The sequence below is a fragment of the Littorina saxatilis genome, linkage group LG2, assembly GCF_037325665.1.
Source record: "Littorina saxatilis isolate snail1 linkage group LG2, US_GU_Lsax_2.0, whole genome shotgun sequence".
In the NCBI taxonomy this organism is placed as follows: domain Eukaryota; kingdom Metazoa; phylum Mollusca; class Gastropoda; order Littorinimorpha; family Littorinidae; genus Littorina; species Littorina saxatilis.
Window position 1 is genome coordinate 1,705,814 of NC_090246.1, and position 21,901 is coordinate 1,727,714.

The 21,901-nt window shown below is 45.0% G+C and overlaps 2 protein-coding genes across 3 annotated transcripts in view; both read left to right on the forward strand.

Annotated features, from left to right (window-relative positions):
- LOC138957731 (aconitate hydratase, mitochondrial-like) overlaps nt 1-17,209 on the forward strand; it is a 44,509-nt gene extending 27,300 nt beyond the window's left edge. The window contains exons 17-22 of one of the 2 annotated variants that reach the window (XM_070328790.1): nt 7,123-7,328; nt 8,253-8,350; nt 12,851-12,944; nt 13,317-13,449; nt 13,632-13,753; nt 14,699-14,863. In XM_070328790.1, coding sequence (XP_070184891.1) covers nt 7,123-7,328; nt 8,253-8,350; nt 12,851-12,944; nt 13,317-13,449; nt 13,632-13,753; nt 14,699-14,848 — 803 coding nt within the window. In that variant the 3' untranslated portion in view covers nt 14,849-14,863. Of the gene's footprint in view, nt 1-7,122; nt 7,329-8,252; nt 8,351-12,850; nt 12,945-13,316; nt 13,450-13,631; nt 13,754-14,698; nt 14,864-15,510 lie in introns of those variants that run through there. The other variant, XM_070328795.1, reaches the window with a different exon arrangement.
- Nucleotides 17,210-17,707: 498 nt separating this feature from the next.
- LOC138957581 (telomere length regulation protein TEL2 homolog) overlaps nt 17,708-21,901 on the forward strand; it is a 35,607-nt gene continuing 31,413 nt past the window's right edge. The window contains exons 1-2 of the mRNA XM_070328679.1: nt 17,708-18,116; nt 18,913-19,134. Coding sequence (XP_070184780.1) covers nt 17,752-18,116; nt 18,913-19,134 — 587 coding nt within the window. The 5' untranslated portion in view covers nt 17,708-17,751. The remainder of the gene's footprint in view (nt 18,117-18,912; nt 19,135-21,901) is intronic.

Consider the following 21,901-nt stretch of genomic DNA (forward strand, 5'->3'; position numbering starts at 1 on the left):
AATTAGAGGGAGCTAAGGCTGAGGGTTAGGGCTTGGGCCCTGCTAAGCTCTATCCCTCAGCAGCCTCTTATTTTGAAGAACGCCTTTGTCGTTCATGTTGGCACAATTTTAGGCAAGTTTTTACGTTGTTCTGTGCCGTTTTTTATGTTACGGACGATTGGCCGTCTGGCTCTCTGCCGTCCGTTTTGGCCTCCAAGGCTGTCGTTTTACGTCTGTTTCGGCTCCAGAGTCTCGGGCTCTGGGGTCTGCACTTATCTTTTGCTTATTTCCAGAAATAGATTCCCTCGTTCGCGAGGTTTGCCTCGGCGGACTTCGTCGCCAGCTCTGCCCCCCGCCTGGGGGTTAGGCGACGTTCTCTCCTTCAGACGCTGGGTCTTCTCCGGACCGGGCTGCTGTCCACCGCGATGTTTCTGGACGGTCCCTTGGGGATCTTCTTCTCCTCTTCCTGGCCGGCATTGGTTGCCTTCCGCTTGCGGTAGCGCAACAGTGCATGTCCCTCCGGGGATCCGGCCACTTCAAGGTTGGTGTCTGCAGCAGCCGTTTACGGCAGCTGCACTTCCGGTTTCCGGAATCGGATGTTCTCCTGCTAGTGAGCGACTTGCGTTCACGTCGGGTCAGAACCTCTCCGTACTCCAGCAGTCGGTTCCGACAGCTGGGCTTCCTGCTCTGGCAGGAAGTAGGGGTTCACCGGCTAGTGAGCGACTTGCGTTCACGTCCGGACCGAACCCCGCCTTACACCAGCAGTTGTACGCGACAGCTGGGCTTCCGGCTCCGGCCGGAAGCAGTGGTTCTTCCGCTCGTGCGCAGCCTGCTGTCACGTCCGGTGCGTCCCACATCTTACGTCAGCAGTCGTCCGCGACAGCTGCTTCCGGCTCAGGCCGGAAGTAAAAGGCTCACTGGCTAGTGTTCGGACTGCGTTCACGTCCGGTTTGAGCCTTGCCTTACGTCAGCAGTCGTCCGCGGCAGCTGCGCTTCCGGTTCCGGCCGGGAGTGTAGGTTCACCGGCAGTGCACAGGCCGCTGTCACGTCCGGTTTGGGCCTTACCCTACGTCAGCAGTCGTCAACGTCAGCTGGGCTTCCGGTTCCGGCCGGAAGTGTAGGTTCACTGGTTAGTGCTCAGGTTGCTGTCACTTCTGGTTCGAGCCTTTACCTACTTCAGCAGTTGTCCGCGACAGCGCCGCTTCTGGTTACGGCCGGAAGCGTAGGTTCACTGGTTAGTGTACAGACTGCTGTCACGTCCGGTTTCGAGCCTTGCCCTACGCGACGGCTGTGCTTCCAGTTCCGGCTGGAGGTATCGGTTCACTGGTTAGTGCACAGGCTACTGGCACGTTCAGTTCGAACCTTGCCTTACGGCGGTGGTCGTACGCGACCTCTGCGCTTCTGGCTCCGGCCGGAAGTGGGGGCTCACTGGATAGTGGACCTGCTATGGTCCCATCTGGTTTGAGTCTGGTTTTTTCGTCAGCAGTGCCCTTTGGGCTTGCAGGCTCCCTGCCTCAGGCGGATTAGCAGCTACCACACACTTCGGTAGTGGGTTCTGCCGTTCTCCTCACTTCCTGTGCCTTTGGTCTTCGACGCCTCTCATCCTCCTCTTAGTCAGGGGTGAAGTTTGGCCGTTGACCTGCAGGAAAGGGGCTTCAGGCTCCGGCCTTCCCAGCTTCGGGACATTAGCGGCTCAGAGGAGGTTGCCTTTGCCCAAGATGTCCCGGAATTTGCTGTCGTCTTTTGCCCCTCTGCGTGCACCTTTGCCGGTCACGCCGGAACTTCTTCTTTGGGGAACGTTTCGAGTCCCCTGCTCTCTGAGCAGACTCTCTTCCCCTCTGAGGAAGTGGGCAGACAGCTTTTGGAACTTGCTTCCATCTCGGAGACACTCCTTTACGGAGTTCTTTGCGCCCTTTACTCTCAGTTTAGAGCAGGACGCAGGGGATGCTTTCTCCACTTTTGCTAGGGCGAATTTAGAACGGAGAAGTCCTTCCTCTCTGCACAATGCCCATACGGTCATGTACAGACGGGACTTGTTCCTCGCCCATTCCTAGTTTGTGAGGAATCAATGAGACACCCTTAGTTCTTCACCCTCGGTGGATGGGTCTCTCTTCGGCCTCCTGGCCTCTTAGGCCTCCTGGCCTTCAAGTCCTCCTGGTCTCTGAAGCCTCCTGGTCTCTTAGGCCTCCTGGCCCCCAAGGCCTCCTGGCCTCTAGGGCCTCCCGGCCTCCAAGGCCTCCAAGGCCTCCTGGCCTCTGAGGCCTCCTGGTCTCCAAGGCCTCCATGGCCTCCAAGGCCTCCTGGCCTCTTAGGCCTCCTGGCCTCTAAGGTCTCCTTGCTTCCAAGGCCTCCGGGCCTCCTGGTCTCCAAGGCCTCCTGGCCTCTGAGGCCTCCTGGTCTCCAAGGCCTCCTGGCCTCTTAGGCCTCCTGGCCTCTAAGGTCTCCTGGCTTCCAAGGCCTCCTGGCCTCCTGGTCTCCAAGGCCTCCTGGCCTCCATGGCCTCCGGGCCTCCAAGGCCTCCTGGCCTCTTAAGTCTCCTGGCTTCCAAGGCCTCCCTGGCCTCCTGGCCTCCAAGGAGATATAGATGTGTAGGGACCTTCAGGTCTCTTCTTTTGCTCTCCAAGCTTTGAAGCAGCAAAACGGGCTCTACCTAAGCAGACTCAGCTTTTTCAGGCTAAGTCCTCAGCTCAGGTTTATCCGGAGAGGTTCTTCCTTGCACAGACGTCTTAGTCTGTATTTTTTGGGAACAACAGCCTGCATTAGGGCATCCGGGTTTTTCAGCCTCGGCTGGTGCAACAGCCATTTCATCCGTTGGTGGTGGTGGTTGTTGTCTACTCTTTTGGACTTGGTCCTAGTGGGCTTTTCGCCGATTTTGACTCTGTCTTTCTCTAGCGATCGGACTTGTTCTGGTGTTTCGTCCAAACTTAAGGTTTACTTGAGTTGGCCTCGGAGGTTACATTCAGATTTTACTGAGTTTGCATTGGTTTTAGCAATGCATGGTGAGGGGTCATTCTTGTGGCCTATCACTTTTCTCAGCTTTATTGGCTAAACCTCCCCTTTCGGTAGAGGTCTAGTTAATTTTCTGGTTTCTTGGTGCGGGCTTTCAGCCCAGCATCTTTGATGGCGGGTCTACGGGCGTTACGGCTCTCAGCCTTAGCCCGTGTAATAGTCTCCTGCCTGGCATGGGCGACTACGGTCTCCGTGTCTCTAGATTTTGTGTCTTCCTCTTTTCCCTCATCCTGCCATGAGGCGGGTCGGGTCGACTTCCGGTGGGGTGGGTTGCCTGTTACGGTCACCCTTCTACCGCTGGCAACTATTACGGACTCTTGCCTGTTGTGTTCCGTGTCTGATTCTCGGTTCTGAGGTATCAGACGTGTTTGGTTTTTCAGCCAGACTCAGGAATTTTCTGGGCTCGGTCGGCCGCGAAATTTCTTCGGGCCCTTCTTCTTGTGAACTCTCGTTCAGGGAGTCTTAAGGCTGGTTAGCTTCACAGTTTTCTGTTTTTCCTTTCCAGCCTCGTTTCTGTTTTGGGTTTTTGATTTTCTTTCGTTTACCTACAAGCAGACTGCTTTGTGATCACTCTGACTTTAGTCATTTTGGTTAGAGTCACCGGTCACATCAGGCTTTGGCCATCGCGTTCTCCGCTCTGCTGGCGGCTTACACTTTTCGTAGGCCGCTTCTTCCTCTGTTTACCTCCCTCTGTGCTTCTGCATGGTCTGGTAGTGGACTTCTGGTGACCGTCTCTTCTGAGTTTTTTCTTTGAGTTTGACTCTGGTTTTTTGTACTCAGACGTCTCTCTCTCTTTCTAGGAAACAGGTCACTCCTCTCTGGAGCTGACCGTTATCTCTCCGGCCTTTCGGGCCTCTCTCCATGCCAAGGCTTTTTCTTTGGCATGATTGTCTTACGGTCCTGGGGAAGGTTGGTGCTTTTCATTTATGATCGGTCAACCTTACGCTTGTCGTTTCCAGGGTTTTTGGCTTTTCCTTCCAATAGTAAGGGGGGGGGGGGGGGCAGCTTGTCTGCCCCTCTACTCGGCTCGGGTTATTCAAGACTTGAGCCCCTTTATGGTTCAGGAGATGGCAAGAAGTGCTGAGCACAGCTTACGGGCTCTCTGATGCTGTCTTTCGCTTTTTTGCCTGAGCGGCATTGCGACTGTCATTTAGGTTGGTTCTCGGTCCTCGTTCTGTCTTTTGGCAGTGGGCCAGTTCCTGGCAAGGGTTTTAGAGTGAGCTAGATGTTTTCTTTCTCACCGGCTCTTTCCCTGATGTTTGGCAGTGGGCCAGTTTTTTGGCGAGGGATTCTCTTCCCCTCCGCCTTGGCGTAGCTTTCGGCTATCTTTCCCCTAGGCTCAGCCCGAGCTCTTTTTCCAGGGCCTGGGCCTCCTCCTCGGCCGTTTTACGGTCTGGGAGGTTGGATGATGTCCTGCACACAGCTTACTGGTGCTCGGCTTTTGTCTTTATCAGTTTAATAGGGAGACATTGCTGCCTTCTGGCAGTATGGATCTATCTGTAACGATGGATCTAGGTCCCTTCCTGCTTTGGTGGCAGCGGGACAATGCCTCTCCAGATTTTAAGAGTGGGTTTGAACTTCTTTGATCTTACCCACCGCCTGGTTGGAGTTATCTGCTAATCATGTGATTCGGCGTAAGAATATGTAATTATAATCGAAAATTTTTATCTAAATTTTGATTTGATTAATATACTTACCCGAATCACATGGGTAATTCCCTCCCTCCTGCCCCGCACGATTTTTGATGTTCAATTAGTCGATTGAAGGGGTATCACGTGACCAGCACCATTGATGACGTAGTAGGCTACATGGGACGTAACCCAGGGTGTCAGTCATGCTGGTGCAGTCACTTTTTTAGTTGGGGTTGCTCCCCTTATACCTAGACGGGGTAGCTTTTATCATAACCTATGCATCGAAGTGGGTCAATGCTAATCATGTGATTCGGGTAAGTATATTAATCAAATCAAAATTTAGATAAAAATTTTCGATTATCTTTTCAAAACTCGAGACTAAATTTTTGAGTCACTTGAGAAAAAGTGACTCTATGTAATCGGTCAGTGTTAGTCTGTCCGGCCGGCCGGGCTGGCCGGCCGTCCGGCCGGCCGTCCGTAGACACCACCTTAACGTTGGACTTTTCTCGGAAACTATCAAAGCGATCGGGCTCATATTTTGTTTAGTCGTGACCTCCAATGACCTCTACACTTTAACGATGGTTTCGTTGACCTTTGACCTTTTTCAAGGTCACAGGTCAGCGTCAAAGGAAAAATTAGACATTTTATATCTTTGACAAAGTTCATCGGATGTGATTGAAACTTTGTAGGATTATTCTTTACATCAAAGTATTTACATCTGTAGCCTTTTACGAACGTTATCAGAAAAACAAGGGAGATAACTAGCCTTTTCTGTTCGGCAACACACAACTTAACGTTGGGCTTTTCTCTGAAACTATAAAAGTGACCGGGCTCAAATTTTATGTGAACGTGACTCATTGTGTTGTGAATAGCAATTTCTTCCTGTCCATCTGATGCCTCATATAATATTCAGAACTGCGAAAGTGACTCGATCGAGCGTTTGCTCTTCTTGTTAGCAACCGCTTTGCTTTTGATCTAATTTGCATGCAACACTGACATTTTGAACACTAATCTGTGCTTGTGCAGCAAAGACTCTTGTGTTAAATTTATATTTTTAGTAAAACTCTTAAACCTTTTGCAAGGAAAAAATGGGTAGTGCAATTCTGTCACTGCAAGCTATCCCAGGGATAGCAGCCCCAATGACCTTGAGGCAATTCCCCAAGGACAAAATGATACAGTGGAACCCCCTTTTGCCACCTCCACAAATCTGAGAAAATTAGGTCTTAAAAAGGAGGTAGTTTTAAAATGGGGGTAACTTTACACAGGTTATGAATAGGAAATTAAAAAAACTAAGGTCTTAAAAAGGAGGGAGTCTGAAAATGGGGGTAACTTTACACAGGATATGAATAGGAAATTAAAAAAACTAAGGTCTTAAAAAGGAGGGAGTCTGAAAATGGGGGTAACTTTACACAGGATATGAATAGGAAATTAAAAAAACCGAGTTTCTCATAATTGAGATAATAAAGTGGTCTATGTCTATGAGTATTTTCCTTTTCATCTGAGACAAATTGTATTAGTTGTATATATCGTGTTGTGTTTTTGATTGAACTTGTAAATTGAACTTGTAAAGCGCTTCGAGCTGTGGAGAAGCGCTATATAAATGTCCATTATTATTGACTCACATGCGAAGCAAAAGTGAGTCTATGTACTCACCCGAGTCGTCCGTCCGTCCGTCCGGCCGGCCGGCCGTCCGGAAAACTTTAACGTTGGATATTTCTTGGACACTATTCAGTCTATCAGTACCAAATTTGGCAAGATGGTGTATGATGACAAGGCCCCAAAAAACATACATAGCATCTTGACCTTGCTTCAAGGTCAAGGTCGCAGGGGCCATAAATGTTGTCTAAAAAACAGCTATTTTTCACATTTTTCCCATTTTCTCTGAAGTTTTTGAGATTGAATACCTCACCTATATATGATATATAGGGCAAAGTAAGCCCCATCTTTTGATACCAGTTTGGTTTACCTTGCTTCAAGGTCAAGGTCACAGGAGCTCTTCAAAGTTGGATTGTATACATATTTTGAAGTGACCTTGACCCTGAACTATGGAAGATAACTGTTTCAAACTTAAAAATTATGTGGGGCACATGTTATGCTTTCATCATGAGACACATTTGGTCACATGATCAAGGTCAAGGTCACTTTGACCCTTATGAAATGTGACCAAAATAAGGTAGTGAACCACTAAAAGTGACCATATCTCATGGTAGAAAGAGCCAATAAGCACCATTGTACTTCCTATGTCTTGAATTTTTGTGTTGCATGACCTTGGATGACCTTGACCTTGGGTCAAGGTCACATGTATTTTGGTAGGAAAAATGTGTAAAATATTGTTTTTCTCAGTTTTATTGTAAAATTATTCTGAAAGAAAGATCAAGGTCTGTTCAGCATGTGAGTCGTGTGGGCTTTGCCCTTCTTGTTATTATTATTATTTAAAAGGGAGGAAGTCTTAAAAGGGGGGTTCCACTGTGTACCCAATACCAAAGCTGTTTTCCATCCTCAGGCAAGAAGTTCAAGCTGAAGAGCCCCTTTGGGGACGAGCTGCCCGCCGACGGATTCGACCCCGGCCAGGACACCTACCAAGCCCCGCCTGCCACTGGCGATGGTGTGAATGTCAAGGTCGCACCCGACAGCAAGCGTCTGCAACTTCTGTCTCCCTTCCAGAAGTGGGACGGCAAAGATCTTGTCGACATGCCCATCCTCATCAAGGTTTGTTTGTTGGATTTAGGATTTCTTTGTTGTGTTGATTTATTTCTTTGTCTCGTTAAGATAAGGCCTTATTTGATTGTTGACGATGATCATGGTTAACTTTCAAAGCTTTTTCAGTGAACTGTGTTTTCTGGCAGGATCGTTTCAGTCTCTTTTCTATTTTCCTTTCTTTCTTATTTTCTATTTTTTTTCTTTCTTTCTTTTTTTCTATCTTTCTTATGCAACCTGGCAGTGATACAATTGAGCTTAAATCTGTCATCTCAAGAAATAAAACACAGAGGTTCTGGAAAGACCCCTCTTATTAGGGGACATCTCTATGTAATTGGCATATTGTGTTGTCCATTGGTTCATTCACTCAACCAACACGGCTGTTCCCAGGGCTTCATTTCTGCCTCCTTAGCTGCAGGCAGGCTGAGCTATTTTTAGCATCCTTTCCACCACCGCTCTACACAGCAGTGCTGGCTCGCTCAGAGCCATACACTGATAAGTACCATCTTCCGATGTAGCGCGGAAGCATTTGGGTATAGCAAACAAGCGAGCTTAACAATGTACTGGCTGCAGCTGTTAGTAGCCTCTGCCTTGACTATTTTTAACTCGCACTGAAATGCAGGCCAGGAACAGCCGTGCCAAAGGTCATTGAGTAATTAATTCAAGAAAAATGGACTTGCCATGAAAGGTAACCTGGTCTCATGTGTGTCCCCTCATGACAAATGTTACTGGGCTGTGGTACCTGTCATGAAACAAAGGTGTCCTTACATTGCACATTGCCTTGTACAAGAGGATTCTTTTTAAGGTGTCAAATATCTTTCACTGGGAGTTGTCCTCTCATTTGAGAGGCCTGATATTACAGGGACTGCCATTCTGCCAGTAATGTTGTGTTACTGTTTCTCAACTTCATCAGTGTGTTTGTTGGTGTGTTTTTAGGCCAAAGGCAAATGCACAACAGATCACATCAGTGCTGCCGGTCAGTGGCTCAAGTACCGCGGTCACCTGGACAACATCTCCAATAACTTGCTGATTGGGTAAGGGTCAAGCATTGACAACTGAAGTCCCACCAAATCGGCGTATGGCTGCCTAAATGGTGCGATAAAAAATGGCTAAATTTGAGAGGTGCTTTCTTTACTATGACCATCTTGTGAGTCACAGTAAATCCGCTTAGACTTTACACGGGATAACAGTTTTACACTTAGACGCATGTCAACAATGTGCAGTCTGGCTGCTTTGTGTGCAGAGTATAAATGCAGACCTGTTTACCAGTACGATTTGGGCGTATTTTGTACGCCAAATTATTATCAGTACGCAAATACGCGACACACCCACAAAATACGCATAAGAAAAAGTCTAGAATACGTTTTCCGGTGTTGGTGTGCTGATTACGGGATGGTACCACTGATACCGGTTTCGGTCGAAGGGAGATAACCATGACAGCGAGTCTTCAGCTGTGGAAACCTTGTTCAGTTGTTGGCACGTGCGATCGTCTGGACAATCGTGGCAAAATGAGGCGGTAAAATGTGCCAGTTTCGGATGACTGTACCAAGTCTAAACATCTGAAGCAGCAGATTTTCTTGGAGAAATATAAGAAAGAGCCAGGAATTGTGGAGTCTACTATGGGAAAAAGTCATGCACACTGCAAGTATTGTAAATCAGATTTCTCCGTTGCCCATGCTGGAAAATATGACATCGAACGACACTGCAGTTCCAAAACTCACATGGACAAGGTTGCTGCAAAGAAATCCGCTGAAAGCTGCCAAGGAATTATGAAGTTCATTCCCGCAAAGCAAATCCTGCCAGAAGAAAAGGCTGTAGTCCGTGCTGAAGCAATGATTTCTGAGATGATTGTAAAAATGAACTTGCCACTGTCAACCGCAGATGTTATTTCACGAACTTCATCTTTTCATTATCAATCTGCTTGGAAGACACTGGTTCACACCGGTGACACTGTGACGGTTCCCCTACGCTTTGTGTTCGGTGCCCTGACCCTTTGTGTTCGGTTCCCACTCGGTTCCCACACGCCAAAATTCGCGGACAAGATCGAGGTACTGTCACCCAAAACATCCATTTATGGTAGTATTACGCAATGTTGCTCTCTGAGAATGGTCTTGTTAGATCTGTGAGTGTTTACACTACATGCCTAGGTGCTGTTGGATTGAAGGTTTTTGATATTTTAGCCGTTATTAGGTAGAATGCCTTCCACTTTACTGCAAAACTGCATAATTCGTAGCATCGGCAAGAAATATCCTACCAAAAAATGCCTGCTTGGAACTGTCGTTGGTCCAGCAAAAAGTTCAACATGTCTGTAGCAGACAGCCCAAGTTTCAAGATTGTAGGGCCATCCAAACAGCCGTAATAATAAAAACAACAAAAGTAGTCAGTGAAATTGGCTGTGTTCGGTCCCCCCACACTTTTGTGACGTAGGCGTGACGGTTCCCATAATTCATTGTGTCGGTCCCCACTTTCTGTGTCGGACCCCACTTTCGACCTAATTTCTCTGTGACGGACCCCACAACCAGCCTATTTTGTGTCGGTCCCCACACCTTCTTGGATTTATGACTTGCCGGTTACTTGTATCATTGTATTCATTGAATCTAATTGTCTCGGAGTCTTGTGTCACATAGGAATTCTTCCCAGTTGTTGCACTTAGAGTCAAAACTCGAATCTTCAACCTTAGTGACGAGTGTTTGTCAACGTTATGAGATATAATATCATTAAAGTTCACAAATTCTTCTCCACAGTTGTAGCATCGATAATCCATTTGAACCTCTGAAACCCAAGAAGATTTTCCTTTGTTTATAACCAATGTAAGATTATTAAAAAAAATATTTGAATAGAAGCATTGGCCATTGTTGTGATACTTTGATACAGTCTGTTCAACTTGCAGCAATTTGGCACATTTTTAAAATAAAAGATCCACCTGTCGTATGTGAGATTCAGTTTTCAGAGCAAAATGCTGCCCAGGGACTTCTAGTGGTGACTGAAAAAAAAAAGAGTACTTGCCTATGTCAAGTATGTGTCTTTATCCACGCTTGTTGTAAGAGGCAACTTTTCCCAGCTCCTTGTGTTCATGACTGCTTTCTCTTAAAATTAATTACTTTATGACAGTCAGAATACAATGGAACAAGGCTACATAAACCCTGACAGCCTACGACAACGGCCCGACTAAGGCTCAACACCGCGCCAATAAATTCAGCATTGGGCCAATGTTGGGCCATGATTGCTCCGTTTTCGTAGGCTATCAGGGTCAAAGATACATATTGGTAAACTAGTAAAATACATGTTCAGCATCATCAGCAATACCACAAAAGGATTAAAAAAATCCTATTAGCTGTATGTCAGCGGCACAATGCAACCAGAACCAGCGTTTATGTGGAGTGATCGGGTGCTGGTCACTACCGCGAGCGTCACTACCGCGAGTACCACTACCGCGTCTCACACTAAAGTTGTGTTTCCGTACCCGCGACAGCGTTTTTCCAGCGGCGCGACGAAAATCAAGCACATAGAAAATGACCAGGAGTGTTTCCACACGCGCGACGCGTTAGCGGCGCGACAAGCGGCAAGCGACGCGATTTTTTTGAAAGGGTCCTGGAGCGATTTTTTCGCGTTGTCGCGCGGCAACGCGGGAGTTTACAGATTTTACCGCATGTTTAAAACGCAAGTACGGAAACACGTCACGCGTTTGCGCGCGTTTTCTTTTGTCGCTGCCGCTGTCGCGGGTACGGAAACAGAACTTACCGCGAGTACGACACTACCGCGAGTACGACACTACCGCGAGTACGACACTACCGCGAGTATAACACTACCGCGTGTCACACTACCGCGAGTATAACATTACCGCGTGTCATTTTATGACTTCCATGGCTGAAGGCGTCGCTGCCCTACACGCCACCAGGCGTGAAAGGCAGTAAGTAAGTAAGTATGGCTGAAGGCAAAGGTTGAAATGTTTCCTTGAAATATAAAACAAAAAGGCCTGGTCTGTTCTCTGAACACTAATTCAATGTTTGTCATGCTAACCAAGAACTCAAAACGATCAGAACACACTATCAGAATACATATAGAATGGGTTGCTTCCAATCAAAGTTAGAACACAAACTCACAAGAAGTAAGTTTGCATGCGTTCTCTCTACGGTTATGGTACTCGCGGTTGTGGTACGCGCGGTAGCGTGACACGCGGCAGTGTTATACTCGCGGTAGTGTCGTACTCGCGGTAGTGTGACACGCGGTAGTGTTACACGCGGTAGTGTCGTACTCGCGGTAGTGTGACACGCGGTAGTGACGCTCGCGGTAGTGTCGCATAACCGGAGTGATCTGGAAAGGTGTCAATCTCTCTCTCTCTCTCTCTCTCTCTCTCTCTCACACACACACACACACACACACACACACACACACACACACACACACACACACATACTAATGTCATCTGACTTACTTGGTATCACAAAAGGTGCTGCCTTGCCGGTTTTTGCTGAAAAATAACTCCGAGACAATTAGATTCAATGAATACAATGATACAAGTAACCGGCAAGTCATAAATCCGAGAAGGTGTGGGGACCGACACAAAATAGGCTGGTTGTGGGGTCCGTCACAGAGAAATTAGGTCGAAAGTGGGGTCCGACACAGAAAGTGGGGACCGACACAATGAATTATGGGAACCGTCACGCCTACGTCACAAAAGTGTGGGGGGACCGAACACAGCCAATTTCACTGACTACTTTTGTTGTTTTTATTATTACGGCTGTTTGGATGGCCCTACAATCTTGAAACTTGGGCTGTCTGCTACCGACATGTTGAACTTTTTGCTGGACCAACGACAGTTCCAAGCAGGCATTTTTTGGTAGGATATTTCTTGCCGATGCTACGAATTATGCAGTTTTGCAGTAAAGTGGAAGGCATTCTACCTAATAATGGCTAAAATATCAAAAACCTTCAATCCAACAGCACCTAGGCATGTAGTGTAAACACTCACAGATCTAACAAGACCATTCTCAGAGAGCAACATTGCGTAATACTACCATAAATGGATGTTTTGGGTGACAGTACCTCGATCTTGTCCGCGAATTTTGGCGTGTGGGAACCGAGTGGGAACCGAACACAAAGGGTCAGGGCACCGAACACAAAGCGTAGGGGAACCGTCACAGTGTCACCGGTGTGTGGTTATAATGTTATAAACTGACAGGTAAATAATATTGTTTTATCCCTGTTGTATCGGAAGGAGTTAAATTCTGAAGATGGTCACAAGACATGCTATTCTTACACAAACACGTTTGCACCCACGCGTACGTTTTCCCTAGCCCATATGGCTTTGCTTGCAAAGTACACCAACTTTTTGAAAAATACACTCAACTTTTTGAAAAAGTACTCTTGCCTCAGGTTTAGGGTAAACAGGTCTGTAAATGTCTTTGCTCAGTTACTTTTGTTCCTAACACCTGTGTTTATCTGCCAAATAAATGTAGCAAATATTCCAATCCTTGACCTGGACTTCGTTACCTTGAGCAGATACATTTGATATCTGTCTTGTGTGTTTGCAGTGCTGAGAACGCGGAGAATGGGGAGATCAACAAAGTGAAGAACCAGTTGACAGGAGAGTATGGTGGCGTTCCTGAGGTTGCCAGGCAATACAAGGTCAGCAAGATAGTATAGGGTAAACTTGCGTGTGCATACACTGAAAGAAATGCGTTTTTTGGTAACTGCTAATTCTGATTTTTTTCAGACATGAAAGTTGTGTGTGTCTGTGTGTGCATATGAGAATGAGAGAATGAGAGAGAGTGTGTGTGCAAATGGGTGTGTGTAAGTAAGAGATAGAGAGAATAATATTGTGTGTGTGTGTGTGTGTGTGTGTGTGTGTGTGTGTGTGTGTGTGTGTGTGTGTCTGTCAGTCTGTCTTCATAAGCTTCATTCACAGCTTTTAACAAAACTAACCCAGTACACGCACCCTGTAATTTATGTACCACAAAAAAGGCAGCTTTTACAAGAGGGTATGTTTGAAATCCACAGGCCAAGAAGGTGCCATGGGTGGTGATTGGAGATGAGAACTACGGAGAGGGGAGCAGTCGAGAGCACGCCGCTTTGGAGCCAAGACATCTGGGAGGTCGTGCCATTATCGTCAAGAGCTTTGCTCGTATCCATGGTAAGGATTGTGTGTGTACATGAGCGTGTGTTGTGTTTTATTCTGTTGTTTCTCTTCAGATATCTTACTGGCTGAATACAAGTGCTATACATTACAGACGTTGTGAACAGGACATCTGACAAACTAGGTTCTTTAAAAAGATATTCCACTGTACACATGCATGTTGATTGTTGTGTGTGCAGAAACCAACCTGAAGAAACAGGGGATGTTGCCCCTGACCTTTGCCAACGCAGCTGACTACGACAAGATCCAGCCCTCCGATAAAATTTCACTGCTCAACCTCAAAGGACTCAAACCTGGCTCTGTGAGTACTTCAAATCTACACTCATTTTCCTTTCATTTTCTGTGTCTTCTTTGTATGACTGAAGATATGCTTTAGACAAAGCACTGAAGGAAGTCTGGCTCGATGGTTATTTCATCACTCTGCTCTGACTTGGAACCTCGCGTAAAGGCAGAGAAAATGCCATCTTCTCTCCCCCCCCCCCCCCTCTGCCCCGTTAGTAAAGGTGTCCAGAGAGTAACTGCGATATCTATCATCTTGCTCTGCCCTGTCCAAAAATGGTTACAGGACTACCTTTTAACACCTTTTTTAAAGGCAGGAATAGAAAACCTACACAAACAAACAAACAAACCAAGAAAGGATTTCTCCAAGCTCAATTTGTAGTGTGGCAGATTTGATTATTACCGGGAGCTGCCCCGGAGGGTTGTATAGAATATTTCTTTACAATTAGCTGTGTTTGTGTTTTGTCTAATGCCTCATGGTGTGTCTTGAATGTGTAAAATATTTTCTGATCCCTCTCTAATTCAGATGTAATCAGCATAATCTCATAAAACATTCTCGGTTAGTGCCTGTCCTTTATTTAGTTATTAGAAATGTAATTCAGGTATACACGAAAGCAAGACAAAGTGCTGCGCTGCTAGTCCAGTTCAATTCATAAAAAGCACTCTAGTTGCTGTTGCTTGTTTAAAGTAGCATGTATGACCTTGGACCTGGTTTCTGATTGCAGACTGTCACATGTGAGACCAAGCACTCTAGTTGCTGTTGCTTGTTTCCATTAGCATGTATGACATTGGACCGGGTTTCTGATTGCAGACTGTCACATGTGAGACCAAGCACTCCAGTTGCTGTTATGTATGACATTGGCACTGGTTTCTGATTGCAGACTGTCACTTGTGAGATCAAGCACTCTAGTTGCTGTTGCTTGTTTCCATTAGCATGTATGACATTGGACCTGGTTTCTGATTGCAGACTGTCACATGTGAGATCAAGCACTCTAGTTGCTGTTGCTTGTTTACAGTAGCATGTATGACATTGGCACTGGTTTCTGATTGCAGACTGTCACATGTGAGACCAAGCACTCCAGTTGCTGTTATGTATGACATTGGCACTGGTTTCTGATTGCAGACTGTCACTTGTGAGACCAAGCACTCCAGTTGCTGTTGCTTGTTTAAAGTAGCATGTATGACCTTGGACCTGGTTTCTGATTGCAGACTGTCACATGTGAGACCAAGCACTCTAGTTGCTGTTGCTTGTTTCCATTAGCATGTATGACATTGGACCTGGTTTCTGATTGCAGACTGTCACATGTGAGACCAAGCACTCCAGTTGCTGTTATGTATGACATTGGCACTGGTTTCTGATTGCAGACTGTCACTTGTGAGACCAAGCACTCCAGTTGCTGTTGCTTGTTTACAGTAGCATGTATGACATTGGCACTGGTTTCTGATTGCAGACTGTCACATGTGAGATCAAGCACTCTAGTTGCTGTTGCTTGTTTAAAGTAGCATGTATGACCTTGGACCTGGTTTCTGATTGCAGACTGTCACATGTGAGACCAAGCACTCTAGTTGCTGTTGCTTGTTTCCATTAGCATGTATGACCTTGGACCTGGTTTCTGATTGCAGACTGTCACATGTGAGACCAAGCACTCTAGTTGCTGTTGCTTGTTTCCATTAGCATGTATGACATTGGACCGGGTTTCTGATTGCAGACTGTCACATGTGAGACCAAGCACTCCAGTTGCTGTTATGTATGACATTGGCACTGGTTTCTGATTGCAGACTGTCACTTGTGAGATCAAGCATCAAGACGGTAAAACGGAGAAGATTGAGTTGAAACACACGTTCAACGAGGGACAGCTGGAGTGGTTCAAAGCCGGCAGCGCCCTCAACAGAATGAAGGAGCTGAACAAGTAGACGCTTTCCCTGGCTCTAAACAGGGCCGTCAAACAGACAGTGGAAGCAAGAGTGAACCATTATCAGTGAATAGTATTGTGACTTTCGGAGCTGAAACTAGAATACTGGGATGTAAAACTCATTTTAATTTGAAATGTATATTGTGCGATAGTGGTGAATGAAGTGAATGAATTTTTTTGGGGTTCAAAATCTTTTTGTGTAGGTCTTAAATTTTTAGTCTGTTTTAGTAGTGATTAGAATTTCCAACACCAATGTACATGTTTGTGATTACTAGCATCCGAGTGAGCATTGAAATCCTTTGCTCGCTCTTGCACTTGTTGTCCTGTACAGTAAATTAAACACGTAATCTAGTGGCATGATTTTACGCTAACAGTTTCATAAGGGGCTGAGATCTGTGATTTTCTGTTGTAATGTGGATGGTAAATGCTTCAAGGTTGAAAATGGAGAGTACTTGGTTTGAATGAAAACACAATTGCACAGGAACCACACGAGTTCAAGGCCACATCAAGATAATTCTTTGCTGCCTACTGTGAAGATGGTACATGTACTTAGCTGTTTACTGTGACTTTTCTTCTTTGTGCTGTTAAGCAGTGTCTGAATATGAAAACTGACAATCTGGAAATGCACATTTTGAATCATGAATGCAAATCAGATCATTGAGATATGACGGATAGTTAAATCAATTTTGATCTGTTTTGTTCTCCTGGCTAAGCAGTCTTTGTGCCATGTGTATTTCAGCGAGTCTTTAAAAACATACTCAGGTTTTGCTTGGCTCTGTTTTAGTAAAATACAGTATTTGTAGTTCTGTCTGATTTCTCTGGTAATCAAATTACATCAAAGCAGCCTCATGTTCCGTGTGTAATTCAGCTTTTAAGGCATTAGTGTACCATTTTTGTTATGTAGCAGCTGCTATCTGCTTATTGTACACTTGTTCATGTTTGATTAGAAGTCTTAACCTCAGGCATCTAATTTTTTAGTCATTTTTAGCAGTCATATTTTTTGGTGCAGCATTTATTTTATACTCCATCACATATTTTTCTACATCCTTGGTGTTTGATTTTTTAACCCGTATATACTGCACTGGCTTGTGAGTATCTGAATACATGAAAGAATCTCTGATGAAAGGCTTTCTCCTTCATATGAAAACTTATGTTTTGGTAAAGACACAAATTCTCATAAAAAGTCAAGCTCCTGTAACGGATATGTAGTACGGAAAGAACAGAAGTATTTTTGTAGTGTAAGCATGGGTTTTACACAGCGAACTTGTTGAAAACATGTGTTTGAGTCTAATGTAAGTTGATGCAATATGCATGCACACTCACTCTTTATTCTTCTCACAGTCAATCAGTCATGTATAGAAACTCAAAGCTGCCGAGAAATGGGACGCTAGGCCAGTAAGCAGATGGTCTTTAATAGTCTCACAGTGTTGGAAGCAGGTTTTATCTTTTCACTTAACATTGAAATGGTTGTTACAGAATAGCACATTGTGCGATGTCTTTTAGTCTGAGAAACAAGCTCTATTTTTTGCACAGCTTGTGTTTGAATAAAAGAGTTACTGGTCTTGGTCACTGTTTCTGTGTCACTGAGAGAGAGAGAGAGAGAGAGAGAGAGAGAGAGAGAGAGAGAGAGAGAGAGAGAGAGTGTGTGTGTGTGACGCTGAAGCTGATAATGCCAGAGATAACAGAAACACACTAATTACACATGCCACCAACAAAAACTACCTGTATGTATACTTTTGGAACCATTTTTTTAATATCAAGGTATTATTGAGCCTCCTTTGAAAAAATCGCACACAGGTGACCACACGTACACACATGCACACCATCATGTATCCGCACACATACTAACACGCACACACATTAATTAAGACACTTTACTTACATCAAAGGAAAGTAGATATTCTGAGGAAAAAAATCGAATTATCAACACGTCTTCTGGTCAGAAAATGATACTTCAAACAACTACATGCATATATTCTTTTTCTCCTGCACTTGCTGAGTGGGATTCGGAAAGTCGCAAGGGAGTTCACTCAACTACAGTAATAACGAAGGGGAAGCACTCTCACATCTACCGCGAAACTTTCATGTGCGAAGAAGCAGAACTGTGATGGAAACAAGAGTTCGTGCTGCTGCCAGAGAGATCATCAACGGTCTCAGAAACGCAGAAGACACTCAGAACATTATCAAATGGTTGGAAGCAGCAAAATTTCTGACCAGAAAACACGGACAAAAAGACGAAAATCTACCTTCGGTTCTGGGGCAGTATAGTGACGTCCCCTCGCTTCAGCTGCAGACGACATTTCAACAGCAACATTTTGGCAAACTTTGTACGACGATTTTGGACCTTCTGAGTGTGGAATGGATTCAGAAATTGCCTGGCAACCTTTTCAGCGCACATGTCGGGGTTTTGTTTCTGGAAGGGTCTGGCGCAGACGCTCTGCTGGCGTTAGATCATGCAGTGCAGAGCCACAGGTGAGAAATGGTGAAACTTGAAAGGCAATCTCCACATTGAGTCATGTGTAACGCTGATGGGGTCTTTGTCGACCAAAAGAGTGGGATTCCCTGAAGGTGGATTTCCTGTAGATGGATACCGTGGATTCCCTGTATACAGGGAATACCACAGGGTGTAGATAGTTCCTGTAGCGTTTCGCTTTTATCGCTGAAAGTCACGTGCTTCTTATAGCGACATCGGTAGAATTGATGTTTTTCTATCTTTTTCGAATTTTTAGAAATTCGAGTATGGTTTGCAAGTTTTATCGAAAAACTCCACCCTGTGGGATTCCCTATAGTATACTCTTTTGGTCGACATAGGCCCCATCAGCATGGGGATGTTCACTTTTTTTCAGTATGTGACATCATTTTAACTGGGCTATTTTGTAAATAGCCAAACAGTTGAAAAAAGTCATATCCCCAGAACACCCACAGTAGTTAATTACCCTATAGCGACACAACTAATTTAACAGTGTAAAGTCTACATCAGTTTTTGCACGAGGTCTGTTGGGTTTCTCCTCGCAAGACGATGTAAATTGGTTTAACGCTATTGCTGAAGTGAGAACATATAGTCATTGAGTATAGTTCATTTTGAAACAAACTAATTATAACTGCACTTAGAAGGTGGATCAAGACTACATACATTGTCAGAAGTAGTTTTTTTTAACATTTGCATTTCATAGGTGAATACAGTAGACAGTTTTGATGGGTCAGTGAGATATAAAAACAGTATTTCAATGTAATTTTACTTTTGTATGATTTGTGTGTGTGTGTGAAGGCAAGGTTTCAAGCTGCACAAAACCACAGCGCTGTTGGAGTTGTTCATTACCAAGGGCAGACTGCAGCAGGTATTGTGGGACCAGTGTCAGATGTCAAGGTCAGACGGAGGTCAGTGTTGTCAGGCGCTGATGGCAGGACATACTGGCCTTTGGGAGGAACTCGTTCTGACTCTATCATCTCTTCCTACACGGATGGCTAACTGTCTTGGCAGAGAAAACAGGTATAATGACAAAGTGTTTCATATTGCAATTTTAGTGTTGAAAGTCTGACGAGTAGTCAGTCAAGGCACTTGAATTTAATTAATACTGTGCGCGCCTCCGTGTGCGAGGCTGGTACTAGAAATTGTTCATACGAAATGACAAACACAGGTTACAAGTGATAACGCGCAAAAATACTGGTTTATTAACTCTGCATCGTAATAGTGGGATTGCGATGACAGAATATGTTCATTGTGATATTCAGTATTGCATATTGCGATATTCAGTATTGCATATTGCGGTATAAAACTAAACAGAAAGAAAAAGAGAAAAGAAAATAAATTATTAGACATGGCAAAGGTATCAAAAATGCATAAACAAAACGCAAAAAACAAAAAGGGAAAAAATAACAAACACAAAACAGGCGAAAACAAACAAACACAAAAAAGTTACAATAACCAAACACTCGTTGATTAATCCTTTGACTTTTAAGAAAGGATTACGTTCCTTACGTTAAAAACAATAAACACTAAGAATACTCAAGAAACTTAGCATAAATACGTTACAAACCAAAATGGCTACGTTACGGAAAATACAAACGTTGACTCATCAGGCCAAGAATACAATAACAAACTGTCATACTAAAAAATCTCTACAAGACAACGTTCCTGTGTTATTCAAAGTTACAAAAAAGATACTACCTCAACTCACGTTATACATAAAAAACTCATGAAGTCATTACAAAATGGCGACCAAAATACAACACAAACAAGTAACAACAAAATTACCTTATGCGCTGTGTGCGTTGTCCAGAGTACCAAAACGTGTAGCCTCTCAAACGAAGGGCACAAGACTATTCACAAACTTTAGATAAAACTGTTGACTTTAAAAACATCACAAGAAACACTCCATTGGTTCACTTGTTAACTTTGATACGTTTACAGAACGAATATTCAAACTCTTCCGTAAAACCCTCAGATCGACTGATGAGAGGAAGTCAAACAGTAATATTTATAGAAAACAAAAACCTAACATAGAATAGTTCATTTTAAAGGTAAAAGGTCACCATATTGACCAACCAACAACATTCCTAGGGTAGGGTGAGACTACGATTTACAAAAAGAACAAGGAACTAGCTCAGTAGCTGACATTAAAAACTAAAAACACATGAGTCACACGTATTCTAAAACCTACTACGCAGTTATGCAGCGCTCACACAAAACCAGGACACGGAAAAGAGCACGCGAGTCTCACGCGTAAAGGTAGTTAATTAACGCTCCACAAAAAACAGGTCACAACAAGGTGCGCCGGTAAAAACACGGTTTTCTTCCTTTACACCGTAAAAGGACTAGAGCAAAATGTATTTACAACAAAATGCACAAATACCACTATTTGTCACTTTTAAAAAATTACTTTTAGTATAAAATTTAAAAAGGTCATCTTCATTATAAGCTCAAATTAAATTACATATTCTTACTCCGAATCACATATATAGCAGTTGACACCGTCTGGTATGCTAAGGTACTGAAAGCGCTACCCATCTTTAAAGTAATTAAAGGGAAGCAACCCCACACCAAAAAAGCTGGAACTAGCATATGGTAGTGAGCTACCCCCTGGGAGTTACCTCCCATTAGCTACTTCCCATCCCACGCACGTGGCTACTTCATTCCGACTTCAGCTGTCCTGGTGAGAGGTCATTGAATTTTCTGTGCGCTACTGTGGCTGCCTTGTGCTGTTTCGTTCACCTGCCGGCCACGTTACTCATCTTGTCTCCCGTGCGGGCGCCTGTTTTGGTGAGCTCGTTCTGTATTTTTCTGTTTTCGAACTTGTGCGTTGGTTGCTGTCTGTTGTCCTTTGGACATTGTTCGTCAGTAACCTGTTGTGCTTTCGCCATTTTGTTTACAGTTAGCTTTGCTGGCTTGTATTTTGTGGCGTGTTCACTGACGCTTGTGCATTGTGTGTTGCAAGCTTGGTTCGTTTTTATTTTGCTGTAGTTACTGCTTAGCTGTCCGTTAGGACTTTCGTTTTCAGTAACTTTTTCTGTGAAATTTTTTCGCTTGTTTCTTGTTTGTTGTTGGTCAGCATGGCAGACCAGGATAAACGTAAGGGTAAAGGAGACATTAAGGGCAAGATTAAGCCCAAGTCCTCTAGCTCTAAGCCTGTTGTATTGGTGTCAGACGCTGCACGCAACACAATTTTGTCAGTGCCTATTTCACCTCCGCTTTCTAGCACCCCCGTTTGTGCTAGTTCTACTGTTGTTTCTGCGCCCTCTGCTTTGTCGGCGTCGGACCAGGGGACGCTTGTGTCCTCTCTCTTGCAGACTCTTATCCCGGAGATTCGCTCTCTGGTACAGACAGAGATGCAGCGCTCGTCTACTCCAGTTAGCGCTGCCGTTCCGGTTTCGGGGGGGGACACTCAGTCCCTCTCTTCCGGGAAGGTTTCTTCTGTTTCCGCTCCTCAACTTCCTGTCTCGGGTGGAGACGTTACAAGTAAGTTGAACCGGTCCTCTTGCTCTCGTGAAGCGCCTGGACAGCCCCGTGCGGGCAACGGTTCGTGTGCGCAGGGTCACTCCCTGTTTTCGGCTGGCGGCAGGCCTCCTCTTGTAGAGCAGGACTCTGTTAGCCAGCAGCGGCGACCGTTTACGGTTACTGCGCTTCCGGCTCCCGCCGGAAGCATAGGTCCCCCCACGCTTGCTCGCAATGCCAGCCGCGATGGGATGGATCATGAGCTGGCCTACGGGCTTCACGGCTTCCGGCCGCAGTTCGTGCATTCACCGCTTCCGCCCCCGGC